The sequence below is a fragment of the Apodemus sylvaticus genome, chromosome 2 (assembly GCF_947179515.1).
Source record: "Apodemus sylvaticus chromosome 2, mApoSyl1.1, whole genome shotgun sequence".
Classification (NCBI taxonomy): Eukaryota; Metazoa; Chordata; class Mammalia; order Rodentia; family Muridae; genus Apodemus; species Apodemus sylvaticus.
The window spans coordinates 79646201-79665303 of NC_067473.1; the positions used below are offsets into that span (position 1 = coordinate 79646201).

The following is a 19103-nucleotide window of genomic DNA, read 5'->3' on the forward strand; positions in this document are numbered from 1 at the left end:
TTAGTAAACAAAGTCAGAAGGTTGAGTCATGTGGGCGAAGGCAGTGGAATAGTAGGAGGCAGTGTGGAAGAATTAGTGACACAGGAGTGCTTGTGTGAGCCATCTGACTAGAGCCAAGTTCCCAAAAATGTCAGGGTGTTTGGTAACCTTTATCGGGACCTGTGTAAGTGGAGTGGTTGTGTGTGTGTGTGTGTGTGTGTGTGTGTGTGTGTGTGTGTGTGATTTAAATGAGCTACTCTTCTTTCAGCATTTCTGTGTGTGTGTGTGATTTAAATGAGCTACTCTTCTTTCAGCATACGTTTTCTAGTTACAGGTCTGGAATCATAGGTCAGTGGAAGAGCTTGCCTACCATGCAAAACAGATCCATATGTTTTGTTTTTGCCTAGCACTGAGGTTGCTGAGACATTATAGGCCAGCCTGGACTGCATAGTAAGACCTTCTTTCTTTATGCATTTCCTGCACTTACTGTATTTTGACAAACATTGTGGATATTTTATGGGTATGTATTACTGAAAGTTTCTCAGATCCTGAGAAAAGAATCTAAATTTATAGCCTGGATGTGATTCAAGAGGGCAGGAACAGAAGAGAAGAAAGGCCTCTTTCACTCAGTTACCAGGCTTCTCTAGTGCTTCCTGTGCTGCTTCAATGAAAAGCTCTGGGGCCATCTTGCTCTTTGAAGTATAGGACATGAACACTCAGGGATTTGTTGTTGAAATTTCTCAGATGTTAAATAAATTCGGTATGTTTAAAAGGACTTGAACAATATGCATTGTGACATGCACAGTATACAGGTGCTAGGCACTGTTTTCTCACTATTCTTGTCTTTCCAAACCTAAAATGTAGTCAGTATCATCTGTGCAGCCGTTGGGTAGGGTTGGTGAGAGCTGGACCTGGACAGCAGCCCTATCACTGCCAGTGTCAGTCACTTGGCTGTTTTTTTAAAATTTTAGTGTCTTTCCCCCAATCAAAAGAATGTGACTTACTGGTTTAATTCTAAGAATACTACTTAAAAACACACCATCACTTTATGGTGTGTTACCCGCTATTATAAACAGTTTGCACTTGGACCTAATAGTAACGTTGAGAAGCCTTTATCATCTCCATTTTTGAGATGAAGATGTTGAATCACAGCATTGGACAGGGCTTAAGGTCACCCAGTTAATAGGTGGCTCCAGAGTCATTGCTCCATTGCAAAACACTATCAAAGGTCCCTCCTGCTTGATCACTATTTAGTGCCAGCTGATTCATTGTGGACCTGTATTTGAAGCACGTTTGACCTAGAATACAGGTCCATTTGAGAGGAGTGAGGAGTGAGGGGAGCGTTGAGCACAGAATACTCAGTATGTGTTGAACTAGAGTTCTCCAGCTCTACTTTACACTTTGCAGTTTTTCCTGCCCACCTAGCAGAGGAGGACCATTGCCTCAAGCCCTGACCAATTGTAAGCTTTTGTAACGGGTTAGGCACAAACACAATCAGGGCCCTGCATTCCAGAAACAACAAAATCTTTCATCATACTGGCCAGGTGGCTGCCAGTGAGGGGGCACTGTGACATTCCCCCAGGTGCTAGAAATGTCTCTTACTCTGTACTTTTATGCTGTGTAATTTTCCACAGGATATCTGAAACATGGTGACCCAGAGGGGGAGTCATGGTCTTACAGCTCCTTGTTCGTGTTTCTATTTTTGTAATTAAAACATCCTATTGAAACAATAACTCAGATACCTTAATATTCTTCCTTGTAAAATGTATAGGTTAGTATACACTTGTGTGTGTATACACACAGAATGCAGCCATTATTACTAGCTATTTTAGAGCACTTTTACAATCCTCTCTCCTCCTGCCCTTAACACCCTGCATTCCATTTGTATAGATTTGCCTAGTCTATTTTCTATGTCAGTTATTTTCTGTTATCAATGGAGTAGCTGATGCAAAGAATTAAAGGAAGAAGGCTTTCTTCTGGGTTGTAGCTCAGGGAACACAGTCCATCATGCTTAGGGAAGCATGGCAGTGTGAGCAGCCCAACTGTGACATCAGAAGTGTGAAGCAGAAAGCTTGGATCAGAAGTGGAGGTGGCCCGGAACCCTCAAGCCTCACCTCTGCCAGCTAGGTTCCATCCAGAAAGTTCCAAAACCTCCAAGAACAGTGCTAACAGCTGGACTCTGACTGTTCAAACAAATCACATGATTTCAGCATATTTCTGTCTTTCTTTATTCATGTTGTAGAGTATATTGATTCATTTCTTACTGCTAAATAATACTTCACTACATACTGTGCTTTGTATATCTGTTCTTCAATAGATGGACATTGGGATTGTTACATCTAGGGACTATTATGAATAATAATGTAGTGAACATTTGTATGCAAGTTTTTCTGCATAGATGTCGTTTCTCTTGGATGTGTATGTCTAGAAGGGGATTTGTACAATAATTCTTTTAACAGTTGTGAAGCTGCCAGATTGTTTCCAGTCTCCACATTCCTTTACATTTTCACTAGCAATCAGGGTTCCATTTCTTTACATCCTAGCTGATACTTGTTACCTTATTTCATGTTATAGCTAACCCTACTTCATTAGTTGATATATGGTTCTGACTTAGGCTTCTCTAACTATAGCTGTTGATCATCTCTTACTTGCTTATAAGCCATTGAGAAATGTACTTTTATTGCTAATTGGGTTTCTTCTTATGGAGTTGGATTTTTGTTTTTTGTTCTTTTGTTTTTGGAGAAAGGGCTTTTCTGTGTAGCCTTGGCTGTCCTGGAAAACTCTGTGTAGACCAGGCTGGCCTCGAACTCAGAGATCCTCCTGCTCCTGTGTCCCAAGGACTGGGATTAAAGGCATGCTCTATCACTGCGTGGCTCTCCTTATGGAGTTGTAATAGTTCTTTTTTGTGGATGTCAATTTCTTATATGATAAGATATATGACTTTAAGTATTTTTTTTCTGTGGGTTGTCTTTGTATTCTCTTAAGGGTGTCTTGGTAGCACCAAAGTTTTAAATTTTCATATAGCTTAATTATCAGGTATTTTTTTCTGTATACTTCTAATAGAACCATTGATACCAACTGTTGCCTAACCCCAGGCCCTGAAGATACAGTTGTATTTTTTTTTTATAGATTTTGCTCCTCACTTAGATCTCTGGTTCATTTTGAGTTGACTTTCTTGTCTGAAGTGAGGTGTAGTGCAACTTAATTTCTTTCCCATGTAGATATCTAATGATTAACTTTTACATGCACAATTTTGGGTTCAGTGACAGGGTGTGTTGTTCAGTTCTTGCTACTGTGATGAAATCCATGTAATAACTAACCAATAAAAAGATGACTTTAATATTGGAGGTTGTGGTCTATGATCTGTTGGTCCTGTTGTTTAGGCCTGGGGTGAAGTAGCATATCATGGGACAAGTATGTGGAAAAGCAGAATACTTACTTCATGGCCAGGAAGCAAAACAGTTCATTTCTAGGGTTCCTCTAAAGGGATATTCCTCTGTCCTAGAGACTTCCAAGCAGACCACAGTTCCCCAGGAGCTCCTTATATGTTTCCTTCCTCCAGCCATACAGTTGGGACAACAAAATAAGCAGAAGAGTATGGCTAGTAGGTGTTTGGTGTGGTCCCCATCAGAGTGCTACATGCTCTTTCCTTCTGCTGTATGATGTGCTTGGATATATTGGAGTGATCTAGATCTTAGATCTGTGAACTGAAGAAGCCTGGGGATCATTGTTCTCAGGCTGCATTCTTGCTGCTTAATCCTGTTGCCATCACTTTTGTTTTGTTTAGACTGGACAAAGTTCAATTAAAACCAGATTTAATACAAACAACAAAACAAGCTATGATGTCATGTTGTGTACAAGATAGAAGAATAAGGCAAGCAAGGTGTACCCGAATGCCACTCTGCCTGGATGTTTTCTAGGATCCCGTGTCAGGCTTATGGAGTGTGCGGCAGTACCCAAAAAGAAGGAGAAATGCAAACTATCTGGAGACTACTGCTATAGAGAACTAACCTTTCTAAGTGCTCATATCACAGGATGCAGAATATCTGCTTGAAAATACACTCCATTTCCTCCAGCTAGAAATGTTATAAGACAAGAAGCTATCTATTTTTAAATATCAGAGAAAAGAGTTCATAAATCTTTCAACGCCATTACTCCTCTTTCATTTATTCATCTGAGAAAGCCTTATTGAACTCAGCTTCTCATCCCTCAGACCTTTGAAAGTGCTGGGGCCACTGTTGGAAGCAGAGCGAGGTCTCTATGCTGAGAGACTGTAGTCTGATGGAGGGTCTTCTCATTCATGAAAATTTACTTCCAGTTGAGTTTACATTTGAACATATGGTTTTCAAGTGGCTGTCTCGAGGCTGTGACTTCACAGGGTGTGGAGGATCATGTTGCATATAGCTGTCTCTAGAGGAGGCAAGGTGTTACCTTTTACTCTGGTGTCTTTATTGAGATTTTAATGGCAATGCTGGTTTACCTCTTACAAGCTGGACCATAGGGTTGGCATTGCAAGTGACTTGCTCCTTTCCTCTGTTGGCCTATGTTCACTTCTTATATAGAGAGATCAGCCCTTCTACCTATTAGGCTAGAAAACAGAAAACAGAAAGGGAGAAAACAATGAGAGGAAAATATAAAATTTGCTAAAAGGGGCAGGCATGTTTTTTTTTTGTCAAGAAACATGTTAAGAACCCCCTTTCAGCAGTGTGGAAGAAAAAACTTCTTGGAAGAGGTGAGATGAAAGGGTGGGTCAATTGGTGTGGACACAGGAAAGGTTGGGAACAGCAGTCATCTTCAAAGAAAAAAACAGGACCAAAACCACTTTCTTTTCCAGAAGGAGGAAATATTAGAGTGGTGTGAGAAGAGAGATTATTAAACCAAGCTGGAAAGTGTGGTGTTTGTGTGGTAGGCAGTCACTAAAGACTTACCAATAGGAAGAAGAATGGGTAAAAACAGTCTTCAAGGAAGACATGGGAGTTAGGAGAACGAAGTGCTAGTAGGGAGAAGAGAAGGGCAGGATTCCCATGTCACTCATGAGTAAGCCAAGACACACAGTCAGCTCTTTCTGCCATTACCATCCTGACTGACCTCACACTCCCAGTGTGGCACAGTGGGATGCTGTAAGTCCACGTAGAAATATGGAGAATGGAGGGACTCAGGGACTGGCCTAAAAGATGACACAGAATTAGCCTTTTGGCTTGCAGCTTGGATGGTTGCCATAGAATCTATGTGACAAGTTCCACAGATTGAGGCATTGGACTTCAAAAGAAGGAGGTCTCCTGGAACCACTTGTGGAACTCTTGGCTGGAACAAAGATATTGAGCCATAGCTCTCATGGCAATTTTTCTGTTTTGTTTTCTTTTGTTCCTTTTCTTAGTTACAAGTTCCTGGTAGCTTAGACCATAATCTTAAGCAAGAATAATGCTTAAGAATAATAACCATTCCTTGAGGTGGGGTCACTAACATAACCTTACCTCCAAAAAACCCAATGCTTTAATTTTTCAAATTATTTACAAAAATTATTATGATGGATAAAAACTTTTCCCAACAATAAAATGTCATATGGCTATACGTATGTCATCAGAGGTGGGGTTTTGTATATGGTAAAGAAAGCCTTAATTAGAATTAAAATAGTTTAAATTTATGTGTTGAAGATTTATAAAACATCAGGCATTACTTGTTAAATAATAATTAACCATACGGGGCTGGAAAGTTAGTTTAGCAGTTAAGAGCACTGACCATAAACATTTATTAACCTCCTCTTGGCAATATGCCACTAGTCTTGGACAACTGCCCTATTGAATATATTCTTTTAGAATTGTTATATTTTGATGATTTATATTAACAGTGATGTTACCTGTCTTGTTTGTGATTCACTGAACATGTAGTTTCAGAGTTGTAATGCTCGAATGATTTTTGTATTTTACTGTGCCAAATGATTTTTGTTGGTATTCATGACTGTTACGGTTTCTAAGAGTTGTTATGTTTGATTTTTAATGTATAAAATCGCCTGCTTGAGAGCTGCAAAATACACTTAGATTCAGACTGCCTCTGTGTTTCTGTTCGTCACCACTGAATCCTTACCCACCTGGACTTTGAGGATCCTCAGCCTAGGGACTCCCCGCCCCCATAGCCAGCTGGGGTGGTCCATGGCAGATGGTATTTTCAGAAAGGCACCAAGTGAGAGGGAAGATGAAGTTTGGAAGAAAACTTGGAAACCTCTGCTAACTAATTGGAAAAGAAGGCTCAGAGCAAACGAATGGCAGGCAGCACTGGCCTTTTGGATGTCAGAAGTCTGAAGTTGTGCCGGGGTTCCCCCAGCAGTCTGGTGGGACATGTAGAAAGCATGTAATACATGATAAATACATACATATCCTGGTCTCATAGGTAGAAGGGCTGATCTCTCTATGTAAGAAATGAACATAGGCCAACAGAGGGAAGGAGCAAGTCACTTGCAATGCCAACCCCATGGCCCCAAATGCCTACAGTCCAGTCTGTAAGAGGTAAACCAGCATTGCTGTTAAAATCTGTGTACACAGGGAGGTAACTGAGAACAGACTGTAACAGGAGTTTTGTATTAAGTGTTGATTCCACTTAGCGCCTTTTTACCTGTACCCCCATTCTCTGCAGGTCTGTCACCTTGTGAGGTTTGGGATCTTTTCTCTAGATCTCTGAACCTGACAATTATAAGTGCTAAAAACATGTTCTGGGGATTAATTAATGTAAACTAAGGAGCCTGGAATTTAGCTAATCACAACTTACCTATTATGATGAGGGCCCTTTCTTCCCTTCTCCTCAGTTAATAACTGACTTGGTACAAGAGCCCAAGGCTTTGCTAACCACATTCTGTGTAGGGCTTGCTAGAGATATTGAGGTATAGATGGGCTCTGGGGACATCTGGAATGACCAGGCATCAGGCTAGATGTGGCAGTCCATCAAGGTTGTGACCCAAGGGGGTCAGGATTACTTGAGATCAATAAATGTTTTTGCTGCAGTTTAAGATGATCATTCTTAATTCATTTATATAACATAAACAATACCTGCATGTCTTATTCACTGTTCTGTTGCTATGAAGATACAGCATGACCAAAGGCTGTCTTATGAAACAAAGCATTTAATCGGGGCTTCAGAGGGTCAGTCTGTTGTGGTAGATTAGCACAGTGGGAACATTGCAGCATGCATGGCACTCGAGCATTGACTGAGAGCTACATCCTGATCTATAGGCAGCAGACAGAAAGAAACACTGGGCCTAGTGGAAGCTTTTTGAAACCTCCAATCCCACCAGCTTGTGACACACTTCCTCCGACAAGGCCACACTTCTTAATCCTTCTCAAATTGTTCCACTCTCTGGTGACTAAGCATTCAGTCTTTTTTTTTTTTAATTTTTTTTTGTTTTTTTTTTTTGTTTGTTTTTTTGTTTTTTGTGTAACCCTGGCTGTCCTGGAACTCACTCTGTAAACCAGGCTGGTCTCGAACTCAGAAATCTACCTGCCTCTAACTCCCAAGTGCTGGGATTAAAGGCATATGCCAGCACCACCTGGCTTAAGCATTTAGTGTTACAAGACCGGGAGCCAGTCTTAGTCAAACCACTACAGTACTGTATAACATGGATTAAAAGCATAGAAACTATAGCTGTTATGGTAAAAGTTAATTTTTGGCATACTGTTGAGGAAGTTTGTCAATTCTATATAAATTTTAATTTCATTTTATTTTCTCAGCATCAGTCACTTGGTCTTACATAATCTGGGGAAAAGCTGAATTCTCTGTTGCTCTCCATGAGGATAAAGATTTACTTGTCAGTTTTGAAAGCTTGCTGGGAGACATTCAAACTCACAAAAAAGTTTTGTGGGAACAGCTAAAGCTGAAGTTAGCTAAAGGCTCGGAAGGCTGGTTAAAGGCTTTGTTGCCTTTTCTCTGCCTATTCTGGCCCATACATTGTTGTCATTGAGCTTTCCTGTCAGTGATCAAAATACAGCTTAATTTTCAAGTAATGGATGTAAATAATGCATTCTTCTGCCCTGTCCTTCCTGCAGATTTTATGAATTAAAAAAAAAATCACTGTGAATTGTTTCCTGCTTATGGTCCCTCCCATTGATGGTGATGTTATAAATCCTTGGTTCCCAGTTGACCCCTTCACTTTCAGGTGTTCTGAAGGTGCGATCAGTTGATAGGCAGAGTGGCTGATGTGCTCAAGCACCACATTCTAAAACTGAGTGTGGGCCCAACTTTGGACAGAGTTGTATAATTGAATGTCAAGGTTGTAATCAAAGTAGAAGGGTTTCCCCAGTGACCAGAATGCAGTTGAGAATTGTCTTAGTCAGGGTTTCTATTCCTGCACAAATATCATGACCAAGAAGCAAGTTGGGGAGGAAAGGGTTTATTGAGTTTACACTTCCACGTTGCAGTTCATCACTAAAGGAAGTCAGGACTGGAACTAAAGCAGGTCAGGAAGCAGGAGCTGATGCAGAGTCTATGGAGGGATGTTTCTTATTGGCTTGCTTCCCCTGGCTTGCTCAGCCTGCTCTCTTATAGAACACAAGAACACCAGCCCAAAGGTGGTACCACCCACAAGGGGCCCTCCCCACTTGATCACTAATTGAGAAAATGCCCCACAGCTGGGTCTAATGGAGGCACTTCCCCAACTGAAGCTCCCTTCTCTGTGATAACTCCAGCCTGTGTCAAGTTGACACACAAAACTAGCCAGTACAAGAATGTGCTCACCTGCGTTGTATGGCAAACCTGCATTCCAATGTCTAAAATGGAAATGAAAACAAAAATACAGCAGCTGTTCAAGTGCCCATGGGTACTAACCACAGCCATAGTACTCTACCTGGCCAAGTGACAGCAGAAGAATGCTGTATGTTTTTAACAGAAATCATTCTGTATAAATGATTAGAAAGATGTGGAGATCCTCAAATATGAGAAAATTAAATCTTCAAAATAACATAGTACTTCCCATGAGCCAAGTATATGCAAGCCACCACAAGATGTTTGTCACAGTAAATGACAGCTGAGCGCCTCAGGTTCTCAGACACTGGGGACATACTCTGCATGGGACTAGGGTATTTTTAGGTAAGATTAGCACTTGAATTAGATATAAGTAGAATGCTCCTCAAAACATCTTTATAGGGCTTCATCTAGCTGGTTAAAGCCTCATAAAAGCTGAGTAAGAAGGAGTCTTGCCTGATAGGAATGAACAGGGTGGGTGGGACAATGACCTTCATTGAAACCTACTCCACTGGCCCAGCTTACCCGCTGCAGATCTTAGGATGAGCCAGTTCTTTATAGTAATTTACTTTGTATGTCAATATGTGATCCTGTTGCATGTTTTTCTTGGAGACTGCTAATGCAAGTAAGTCATAAATTTGATTAAATAGCTATTAGGTATGTTTTGAATGACTTCTATTACAAAAGTTGTGGTATATCTGGGATGAGGAGGGGGCCATCACACAAGCCAGAGTGGCAGGAGTTGAGCTGTAAGTGAAAAAACTGTTCTATGTCAGGATGGTTTTCTAGTAGCAGGGCCACGGCTTGAGAGTTTTGGGGCCCACGGGGGCAATATAGGAAGGTGTGGTTTTCTCCTTAGTTCTATTGTGTAAATGTGTGCCTTGGGATAAATAGAACAGATTGGCCTAGGTGGTTTCAAAGACTTCTTCCATTTTCACATTTTGAAAAACTAAGTTTTTTTTAACCACCCTTGGTAAGGGTGGAGTGGCCTAAATAGTGAGATATATAATCGGATTTATTTAATGTATATGAATATTATGTATGAGTGCACTGTTGCTGTCTTCAGACACACCAGAAGAGGTCATCATATGGATGCTAGGAATTGAATTCAGAACCTCTGGAAGAGCAGTCTTAACCACTGAGCCATCTCCAGCCCCCACATAATCAGATTCTTTTACAAAGGTGCAATGCATCAGTAAAGTCTGGTGCCGAGAGAGCACTAGTATACTCAGAAGAGTGATTGTATTTACTGGGTTGCATTGTTGGTGGCTGTCAAGTTTGTGTTTCTTTAGAACTTGAAGATGACATTAAGACATGTCATCTTCCAACATAAACATATTTATGAATTCATCTCAACAAGTTTGCTCATAGTCTGTGACCATGGTAAGGCTATAAGGCTCCTTATAGTCGATAAAGGATCTTCCTCTCTAGGCAGAAGCTTTCTATTCAAAAGTGTAGCGAGACTAGTAGATGTTTTAATAGTTTTAGAAATGGTTATTTGTATTTGGTGAGAGACAAGAATCATATGGCGGGGTAATGCAGTGCAGGTGTTATTGGAGAGTAGATGTTGAGAATTAATGTTCGTCTAGTTTTACTTAAGGAAGCGAGAGATGTGTTTCTGGCAGGCCTGTGTCTATGGTTTGTAGAAAAGCAGACCCTGGTAAATGGGAGGAGCATCTTACCTGCCCTCCCAACTCTTTGCCTTGGATTTAGTACAGACCATTCAGCCTGCCCATAACAGAGTTTCCCTGGGGGAAACAAAAGGGTGGAGTGGCTTCAGGAATTCAGTACAGCATTCTCCCCAAACAGCGAAAGAAGTCAGTGTCATTTGGATAGCAGTCAGTGTTTTACCCACAGTTTTTAGTATTTTTATAATGTACATGAATGCTTTGCTTGCATATATGTTCCTGTCCATTGCCTGGTGCCCATGAGAGGCCATAAGACAGAAGTGGATCCTCTGTGAGTACTAGAAAACAAACTGGACCTCTGCAAGAGCAGCATGTGCTCTGTACAACTAAGCTATCTCTCAAGCCCCTAATGACATGGTTTATACAATCCCCAAGGATCCACTGGTGTATACACACATACACACACACATGCTCACTCAGTCCTTGAAGCTTTGTTCAAATCCCCTCAACCGTCTCTGGATTCTTCAGCCATAGTAGAGTTGCATGAAAGAAAGGTAATGTACTTCAAACAGGACCAGTACTTATCTAAAGATGCCTGCCTGCTGGGTTTTGCGTGCGCGTGCGCGTGCGTGTGTGTGTGTGTGTGTGTGTGTGTGTGTGTGTGTGTCTGTGTCCAAATATAAGTAGAAATAGTTGTGGGGTGTGTGTGTGTGTGTGTCCAAATATAAGTAGAAATAGTTGTGGGGGCATTTTATGAGGAGATGAAGCTTGATTCATAGCAAATCAGTTTGGTTTGCCTAGAATTGCAGGGCATGTGAGAGGACTTAGCTGAGATGTTCTGCTTCTACTGTATATTGCTGTCCCCATACCTCAATATCGACATGATTGGAACTAACTCTTGAGGGTTTAAAGATTGCTGTGCTTTGGTGGGCTAGTACTAAATGGTCAAAGAAATCTATCCTAAGAGTCCAATGCTTCTAGGTTCATTAATCTAAACACTGCATGCTCTTTGCTGAGAGGTCACTGTGATCTTTATTGCAGTTTCTAAGATCCTGGTAATTAGACAAAGGAGATAGTTGTGTGACAACGATACTCATGATGTCATTTGTCATAGACAAATTAAGAATCATGTATTACTGTGTTTTTTAATTATTCTATTTATTTATATTCCATTCGTTGCCCTACCCCAGTTCCCCCTCTCACCATTCCTCATCCCATTCCTCCTCCCCCTTGCCTCTGAGAGAGTGCTCTCCCTCCCACCAGACCTTCCCCTTCCCTGGGGCTTCAAGTCTCTCAAGGATTAGCACATCTTCTCCCACTGAGGCCAGACCAAGCTAACCTCTGCTATATATGTGCCAGGGGCCTTGGACCAACTCGTATATGTTCCTGGTTGGTGGCTTGGTCTCTGGGAGCTCCCTGGGATCTGGGTTAGTTGAGAGTGCTGGTCTTCCTATGGGGTCGCTCACCCCTTCTGCTTCTTCAGTCCTTCCTCTAATATAAGCATAGGGGTCTCCAACTTCAGTCCAATGGTTGGGTGTAAGTGTCAGCTTCTGTCTCAGTCAGCTGTTGGTAGAGCCTCTCAAAGGATAGTCATGCCAGGCTCCCGTCTGTAAGCACATCATAGCGTCAGGAATGTGTCAGGCCTTGGTGCCTTCCGCCCCAGATGGATCCCAAGTTAGGCTGCTCATTGGACTGTCTGCCTCTCCTTCAGTCTCTTCTCCATTTTTGTCCCTGCAGTTCTTTTAGATAGGAACAATTCTGGGTCAGAAATTTTGACTATGGGTTAGTAACTCAGTCCCTCCACTTGAGACCCTGTTTATCTACTGAAGGTGGACTAAGGTCACCCCCAATTGAGTCCTGAGAGTCTCTCACCTCCCAGGTCTCTGGTACTTTCTAGAGGGTCCCCCCCACCTCCCATCCCCAAGGCCACTTATTTCTATTCATTCTCTTGGCCCTCCTGGCTTCTCTCCTGCTCTGCCTTACCTGATCCTGTTCTCCTTTTCCTCTCCCCCTCCTCTCTCCCACCCAGATCCCTCCCTCCTTCTGCCTCCCATGATCATTTTCTTCTCCCTTCTAAGTAGGATTGAAGCATCTTCACTTGAACCTTTCTGTTTGTTACATTTCTTGCAGTCTTTGTATTGTATCCTAGGTATTATATACTTTTTGGCTAATATCCATTTATCAGTGAATACTATGAATTCCCTTTTGGGTCTGAGTTACCTCACGCAGGATATTTTCTAGTTCCATTCATTTGCCTGCAAAATTCATGATGTTCTACTTTTTTAATAGCTGAATAATATTCCATTGTGTAAATGAACCACATTTTCTGTATCTTTTCTTTAGTTGAGGGTCATCTGGGTTATTTCCAGCTTGTAGCTATTACAAATAAGGCTGTTATGAACATGGTAGAGCATGTGTCCTTGTGGTATGGTGGGGCATCTTTTGGGTATATGCCCAAGAGTGGTATAGCTAGGTCTTCAGGTAGAACTATTTTCAATTTTCTGAAGAACCACTAAATTGACTTTACCAGTTTGCAATCCTACCAGCAAAGGAGGAGTCTTCCTCTATCTCCACATCCTCACCAGCATGTACTGTCACTTGAGTTTTTGATCTTAGCTATTCTGATTGGTGTAAGGTGGAATCTCGGGGTTGTTTTGGTTTGCATTTCTCTGGTGACTAAAGACTTTGAACATTTCTTTAAGTGCTTCTCAGCCATTAGAGATTCTTCTCTTGTGAATTCTCTGTTTAGCTCTGTACCCTGCTTTTTAATTGGGTTATTTGATTTTTTGGATGTTAACTTCTTGAGTTCTTTAAATATTTTGGCTATTAATCCTCTGTCAGATGTAGGGTTAATGATTTTTTTCCCAATCTTTAGGTTGCTGATTTGCCTATTGATGGTGTCTTTTGCCTCACAGAAGCTTTTCAGTTTCATGAGGTCTCATTTATCAGTTGTTGATCTTAGAACCTAAGCCATTGGAGTTCTGTTCAGGAAATTTCCCCCTGTGCCAATGAGTTCAAGGCTCCCTCCCACTTTCTCTTCTATTCAAATCAGTGTATCTAGTTTTATGTAGAGGTTCTTGATCCACTTGGACTTGAGCTTTGTGCAAGGTGACAAATATGTTTCTATTTTATTTTTTCTACATACAGACATAGAACTACAGTTAGATCAGTACCATTTATTGAAGATTTTTTTTTCCACTGTATGTTTTTGGCTTCTTTGTCAAAGATCAAGTGTCAATATTTATGTGGGTTTACTTCTGGGTTTTTTATTCTATTCCATTGATTGACCTGTCTGTCTCTGTACCAATGCCATGTGGTTTTTATCACTATTGCTTTGTAGTACAGCTTGAGGTCAGGGATGGTGATTCCCCCAGAAGCTCTTTCATTGTTGAGAATCGTTTTGGCTATTGTCTTAGTGATTAACTGCTATGAACAGACACCATGACCAAGGCAACTCTTATAAGGACATTTAATTAGGACTAGCTTACAGGTTCAGAGGTTCAGCCCATTATCATCAAGTGGGGAACATGGCTACATCCAGGCTGGCAGGATGCAGGAAGAGCTGAGAATTCTACATCTTCATCTGAAGGCCGCTAACACAATACTGGCCTTCAGGCAGCTAGGATGAGGGTCTTAAAGCCCATCCCATAGTGGCACACCTACTCCAACAGGGCCACCTCCTAATAGTGCCACTCTCTGAGCTGAACATATACAAACCATCACTGCTATCCTGCATTTTTTTTTGTTTTTTTTGTTTTTCCATATGAAGTTGACAATTGCTCTTTCCATGTCTCTGAAGAATTGTGTTGGAATTTTGATGGGGATTGCACTGAATCTGTAGATTGCTTTTGGTAAGATGGCCATTTTCAATATGTTAATCCTACCAATCCATGAGCATAGGAGATCTTTCCATCTTCTGAGGCCTTGATTTCTTTTCTCAGGGATTTGAGTTTTTGTCATACAGATCTTTTACTTGCTTGATAAGAGTTACACCAAGATATTTTATACTATTCTTGTCTATTGTGAAGGGTGTTGTTTCCCTAATTTCTTTCTCAGCCTGTTTATCATTTGTATAAAGGAAGGCTTCTGATTTGTTTGAATTAATTTTATATCCTGCCACTTTGCTGAAGTTTTGTATCAGCTGTAGGAGTTCTCTGGTGGAATTTTGGTGGTGGCTTATGTATACTATTATCTGCAAATAGTGTTATTTAAAGTTAACTAAAATAAAGTTAAAGTCCTTTCCAATTTGAATCTCCTTGATCTCCTCTTGCTGTCTAATTGCTCTGGCTAGAACTTCAAGTACTATATTGGATATTTTTAATGACTATTTTTATTTAATGACCTTAGGGTTTATGGGACTGTTTAGATAGTTTACTTGATCTTGACTTGACTTTGGTACATGGTCTCTGTCTAGAAAATCATCCATTTCATCTAGATTTCCAAGTTTTGTAGACTATAGGCTTTTATAATGGTTTCTGATGATTTTTTGAATTTCTTCAGTTTTTGTTTTGTCTCCCTTTTCGGATTTTGTTCATTTGAATACTGTCTCTATGCTTTTTAGTTACTTTAGTTGGTTTTTTTAGTTAGTTTTATCTATCTTGTTGATTTTTCTCAAAGAACCAGCTCTTGGTTTTGTTGATTCTTTGTATAGTTCTTTCTGTTTCTACTTGGTTGATTTCAGTCTTGAATTTGACTATTTTTTGCTGTCTACTCCTCTTGTGTGTGTTTGCTTCTTTCTGTTCTAGAACTTTCAGGTGTGCTGTTAAGTTGTTTGCATGGGAGCTTTCCAGTTTCTTTATGAAAGCAATTAGTGCTATGAATTTTTCTTTCAGCACTGCTTTTATTGAGCCCCATAACTTTGGGTATGATATGTCTTCTTTTTATTGAATTCTATAAGGTCTTTGATTTCTTTCTTTATTTTTTTCCCTGACAAAGTTAACATTGAGCAGAGAGTTGTTCTGTTTCCATGAATATGTGATCTTTCTGTTGTTTTTGTTGTTATTGAAGTCTAACCTTAGTCTGTGGTGATCTCATAGAATGCATGGGATTATTTCAATCTTCTTGTATCTGAGGAGGCTTGTTTCATGTCCAATCATAGGGTCAATTTTGGAGAAAGTTCCATGAAGTGCTGGGAAGAAGGTATATTCTCTTGTTTGGGGTGACATTCTAAAGATATCTGTTAAATCCATTTGATTCATTACTTCTGTTGGTTTCCCTGTGTCTCTCTTTAGTTTCTGTTTCAGTGACCTGTCTTTTGGTAAGAGTGGGGTGTTGAAGTCTCCCACTATTATTATGTGAGAAGATCAATGGGCTTTAGTAAAGTTTCTTTTATGAATGTGGCTGCCCTTGCATTTGGAACAGAAATGTTCAGAATTGAGAATTCATCTTGGTAGATTTTCCCCTTGATGAATATAAAGTGCCCTTCTCTATCTTGTTTGATAACTTTTGGTTGAAAGTCTATTTTATTGGATATTAGAATGGCAACTCCAGCTTGTTACTTGGGACCATTTGCTGGGAAAACTTTTTTCAGCTTTTTACTCTGAGGTACTGTCTGTCTTTGTCACTGGAGTGTGTTTCTTATATGCAGCAAAATGTTGGATCCTGTTTACATATCCAGTCTGTTAGCCTGTGTCTTTTTATTGGGATATTGAGTCCATTCATGGTGAGTGATATTAAAGACAGATGATTGTTAGTTCTTGTTATTTTTGTTGCTGAAGGTGCTGTTATGCTATTATCTTTTGGGTTTGTTGTGATGTTGAATTTCTTGTGTTTTCTTGGGTGTAGTTACCCTCCATGTGTTGGAGATTTTCTTCCAGTATCTTCTGTAGGGCTGGATTAGTAGAAAAATATTGTTTAAATTTGGGTTTTTCATGGAATATCTTGGTTTCTCCATCTTTGGTGATTGAGAGTTTTGCTGGGTGTAGTTCCTGAACTGGCATTTGTGTTCTCTTGGAGTCTGGAAGACATCTCTTCAGGAACTTCTGGCTTTTAGAGTCCCTCTGGAGAAGTCTAGTGTAATTCTGCTAGACCTGTCTTTATATGTGCTTTTTCCCTTACAACTTTTAATATTTTTGCCTTATTCTATTCATTTAGTATTTTGATTATTGTTTGACAAGAACGTTTTCTTTTCTAGTCTAATCTATTTAGAGTTCTGTAGGCTTCTTGTTCATTTATGAGCATCTAGGAAAGTTTTCTTCTATGTTTTGTTGAAGTTTTTTTTTCTGGTCCTTTGAGCTGGTATTCTTTACTCTCTTCTATTCCTATTATTCTTAAGTTTGATCTTTTCATTGTGTCCTGAATTTCCTGGCTATTTTGGGTTAGGAGCTTTTTACATCTGTATTTTCTTTGACTGATGTGTTAATATTTTCTATGGTATCTTCTATGCCTGAGATTCTCTCTTCTATCTCTTGTATTCTGTTGCTGATGTTTGCATCTGTAGCTCCTGACCTCTTTTCTAAGTTGTCCATCTCCAGGGTTGCCTCCCTTTGTGTTTTCTTTATTGTTTCTATTTCCATTTTTAGTTCTTGTTCAGTTCCTTCACCTGCTTGATTGTATTTTCCTGTACTTCTTTAAGGGATTTATTTTTTTCTTTAAGGGCTTCTACTTGTTTGCTTGTGTTTTCCTGTATTTCGTTTAGACAGTTCTTTCTATCTTCCTTAAAGGCTGCTATGATCTTCTTGAGATGGAATTTTAGGTCAATATTTTGCTTTTCAGGCATGTTAGGGTATCCAGGGCTTGCTGTGGTGATAGAACTGGGTTCTGATGTCCAATTGCATTGGGTTCTGTCAATTATGATCTTGTGCTTGCCTCTGTCCATCTGGCTATCTCTTGTGTTAACTGGCCTGGATGTGGCCTGGGTGTCTTTGGAGGCAGGTAGAGTTCTGTGATCTGAGTTAAAGCTGGCCTTCTTGGAGGCAGGCAGTGCTGTCTCTAGTTAGGGTGGCCCTCCTGTGTCTCTGGTTAGAGCAGGCCTCCTGTGTCCCTAGTTACTGTGGACCTCATGGGAGGCAGACAGGCTGTACAGTGTGGGAGGGTATCTGCTTGCTGGTCTGGCCCAGGTAAAGAAGGAGACCAGAAGGAAGGTGGAACTTGGCAGGCCAGGTGGGTCTCTCATCAGCTAGGCTCTGTAGGCAAGACTCTCTGTGTCTTTGGTTACTTTGGACCTCCTGGGGGGCATGAAGGCTGTAGCATGTGGGCAGTTATCAGCGGATGATCTGGCCACTAGAACTGTGTTTAAAGGGGGGAAATGAAAATTAAAATCTATGTAAGTTCCAGTGTATATTACCTTCACTTCCTTACTTCTGATCCTCCCCAGCTGCTATACCTCAGGTGACTAAAATATATGCCTCTAGGACTGTTTGTTTCTAATTTTACAAAACTAGAATCAAATGTATACATCTTTTCTAACCTGCTTCCTTCTTAGAAGCAATGAAAAGGTCCTTGCATGTGGGACTTGGTACCCTACATTATTAGATCATATTTCTATACCTGCATTGGCACCTTGCACACCAGCAGTAACTGTGCCCTGCTTTTCCTCTGCTCTTAGGTTGGCAGCCTCGATGGTTCCTTCTCTGTGGGGGAATCCTGTCCTATTATGATTCTCCTGAGGATGCCTGGAAGGGTTGCAAAGGGAGCATCCAGATGGCAGTCTGTGAGATTCAAGGTGAGTGACCAGGCAACTTGGAACCTTCAGTTTTCTTTGCACCTCCCTAGGAGAATGAAAAAGTACTGGCCCCTGCATGCCTTTCTCTGCTGCTCCTGCAGGACACACCAGTTGTTCTTGAAAGCAGAGAGATACAAAGACAGGTGCTCTTGAAAGAAAGCCTTTGGAAAAAACCTAAAGCTGAAATCCGCTCTTTCAGGATGGGTTAAGAACTGGTCAGAATAATGAGAGCAACATCTTCACACTTAGACTGTGCTCATTTCTTGCCTGCTTACCTGGGGCTAGTGACTGTAAGTGAGCCTTTAGTGATTTTACTGTAACATCAAATACCTGTGTGTTTAAATCAGGATAGACATACAATACTCATCTTCCCACCCCCACCTACCAATCATAATAAGAAAATACCTGCAAGGACAACTAATGGCCTTTACTTCTTGGCTTTAGAATCTTGAGATGGTGTGATGTGTGGATGAAGAGAGTTCTATTAGATGGGAATTTAGGGAGGGTGAAGAATGTATTTTGCTAGTTTCTTCTCTGAAAGAGTTCTAAGGAAATAACCACACAGCCACACTGAGTGCTTAAGAGAAGCAGAAAGGGGCAAATGTGTTCTTGATTGTTTCCCAATAACTCCAAGGAAATAAAGATGGTACCCTTGCTCATTAGCAGGTATGTTAGTCTGGATTCTGTTGCCACAATAAAATACCAGAGGCTGGGTAATATATAAAGGAAGGAATTTTATTTAGCTAACAATATTGGAATATGAAAGTCTAAATAAAAGAGGGCTAACTGTGGTTAGAGCACACTGAGTGAATCATACTGTGGACTATGGTATCATGATGATAGATTGTAAGGAAGGGAGGTATCACAGAGAAACTCTGAGAAACCTGGGAAGAGCCTTTGTTCCTGTGTAATGACCCCCACAAGTACTAATCAGAATCTGTGAGAACTGCATAATCACCTCCAACATGGCCTCCAGTGACTTCCTACTAACCTGCCATCTTAAAGGTCCTAAGCCATCTGATGGCAAGCCTACATCTTCTCCTGCCTACTGGAGCCATCTCCATGCACCAGCCTGGGGGTTTCAACTCTCCTGTGTGAGCATGCTA

At 40.7% G+C, this 19103-nt stretch overlaps 1 protein-coding gene across 1 annotated transcript in view; it reads left to right on the top strand.

The window, feature by feature from the left end:
• The window catches only part of Plekha8 (pleckstrin homology domain containing A8), a 55528-nt gene that overhangs the window by 3714 nt on the left and 32711 nt on the right, over positions 1–19103 (top strand). The window contains exon 2 of the mRNA XM_052173768.1: positions 17881–17997. Coding sequence (XP_052029728.1) covers positions 17881–17997 — 117 coding nt within the window. The remainder of the gene's footprint in view (positions 1–17880; positions 17998–19103) is intronic.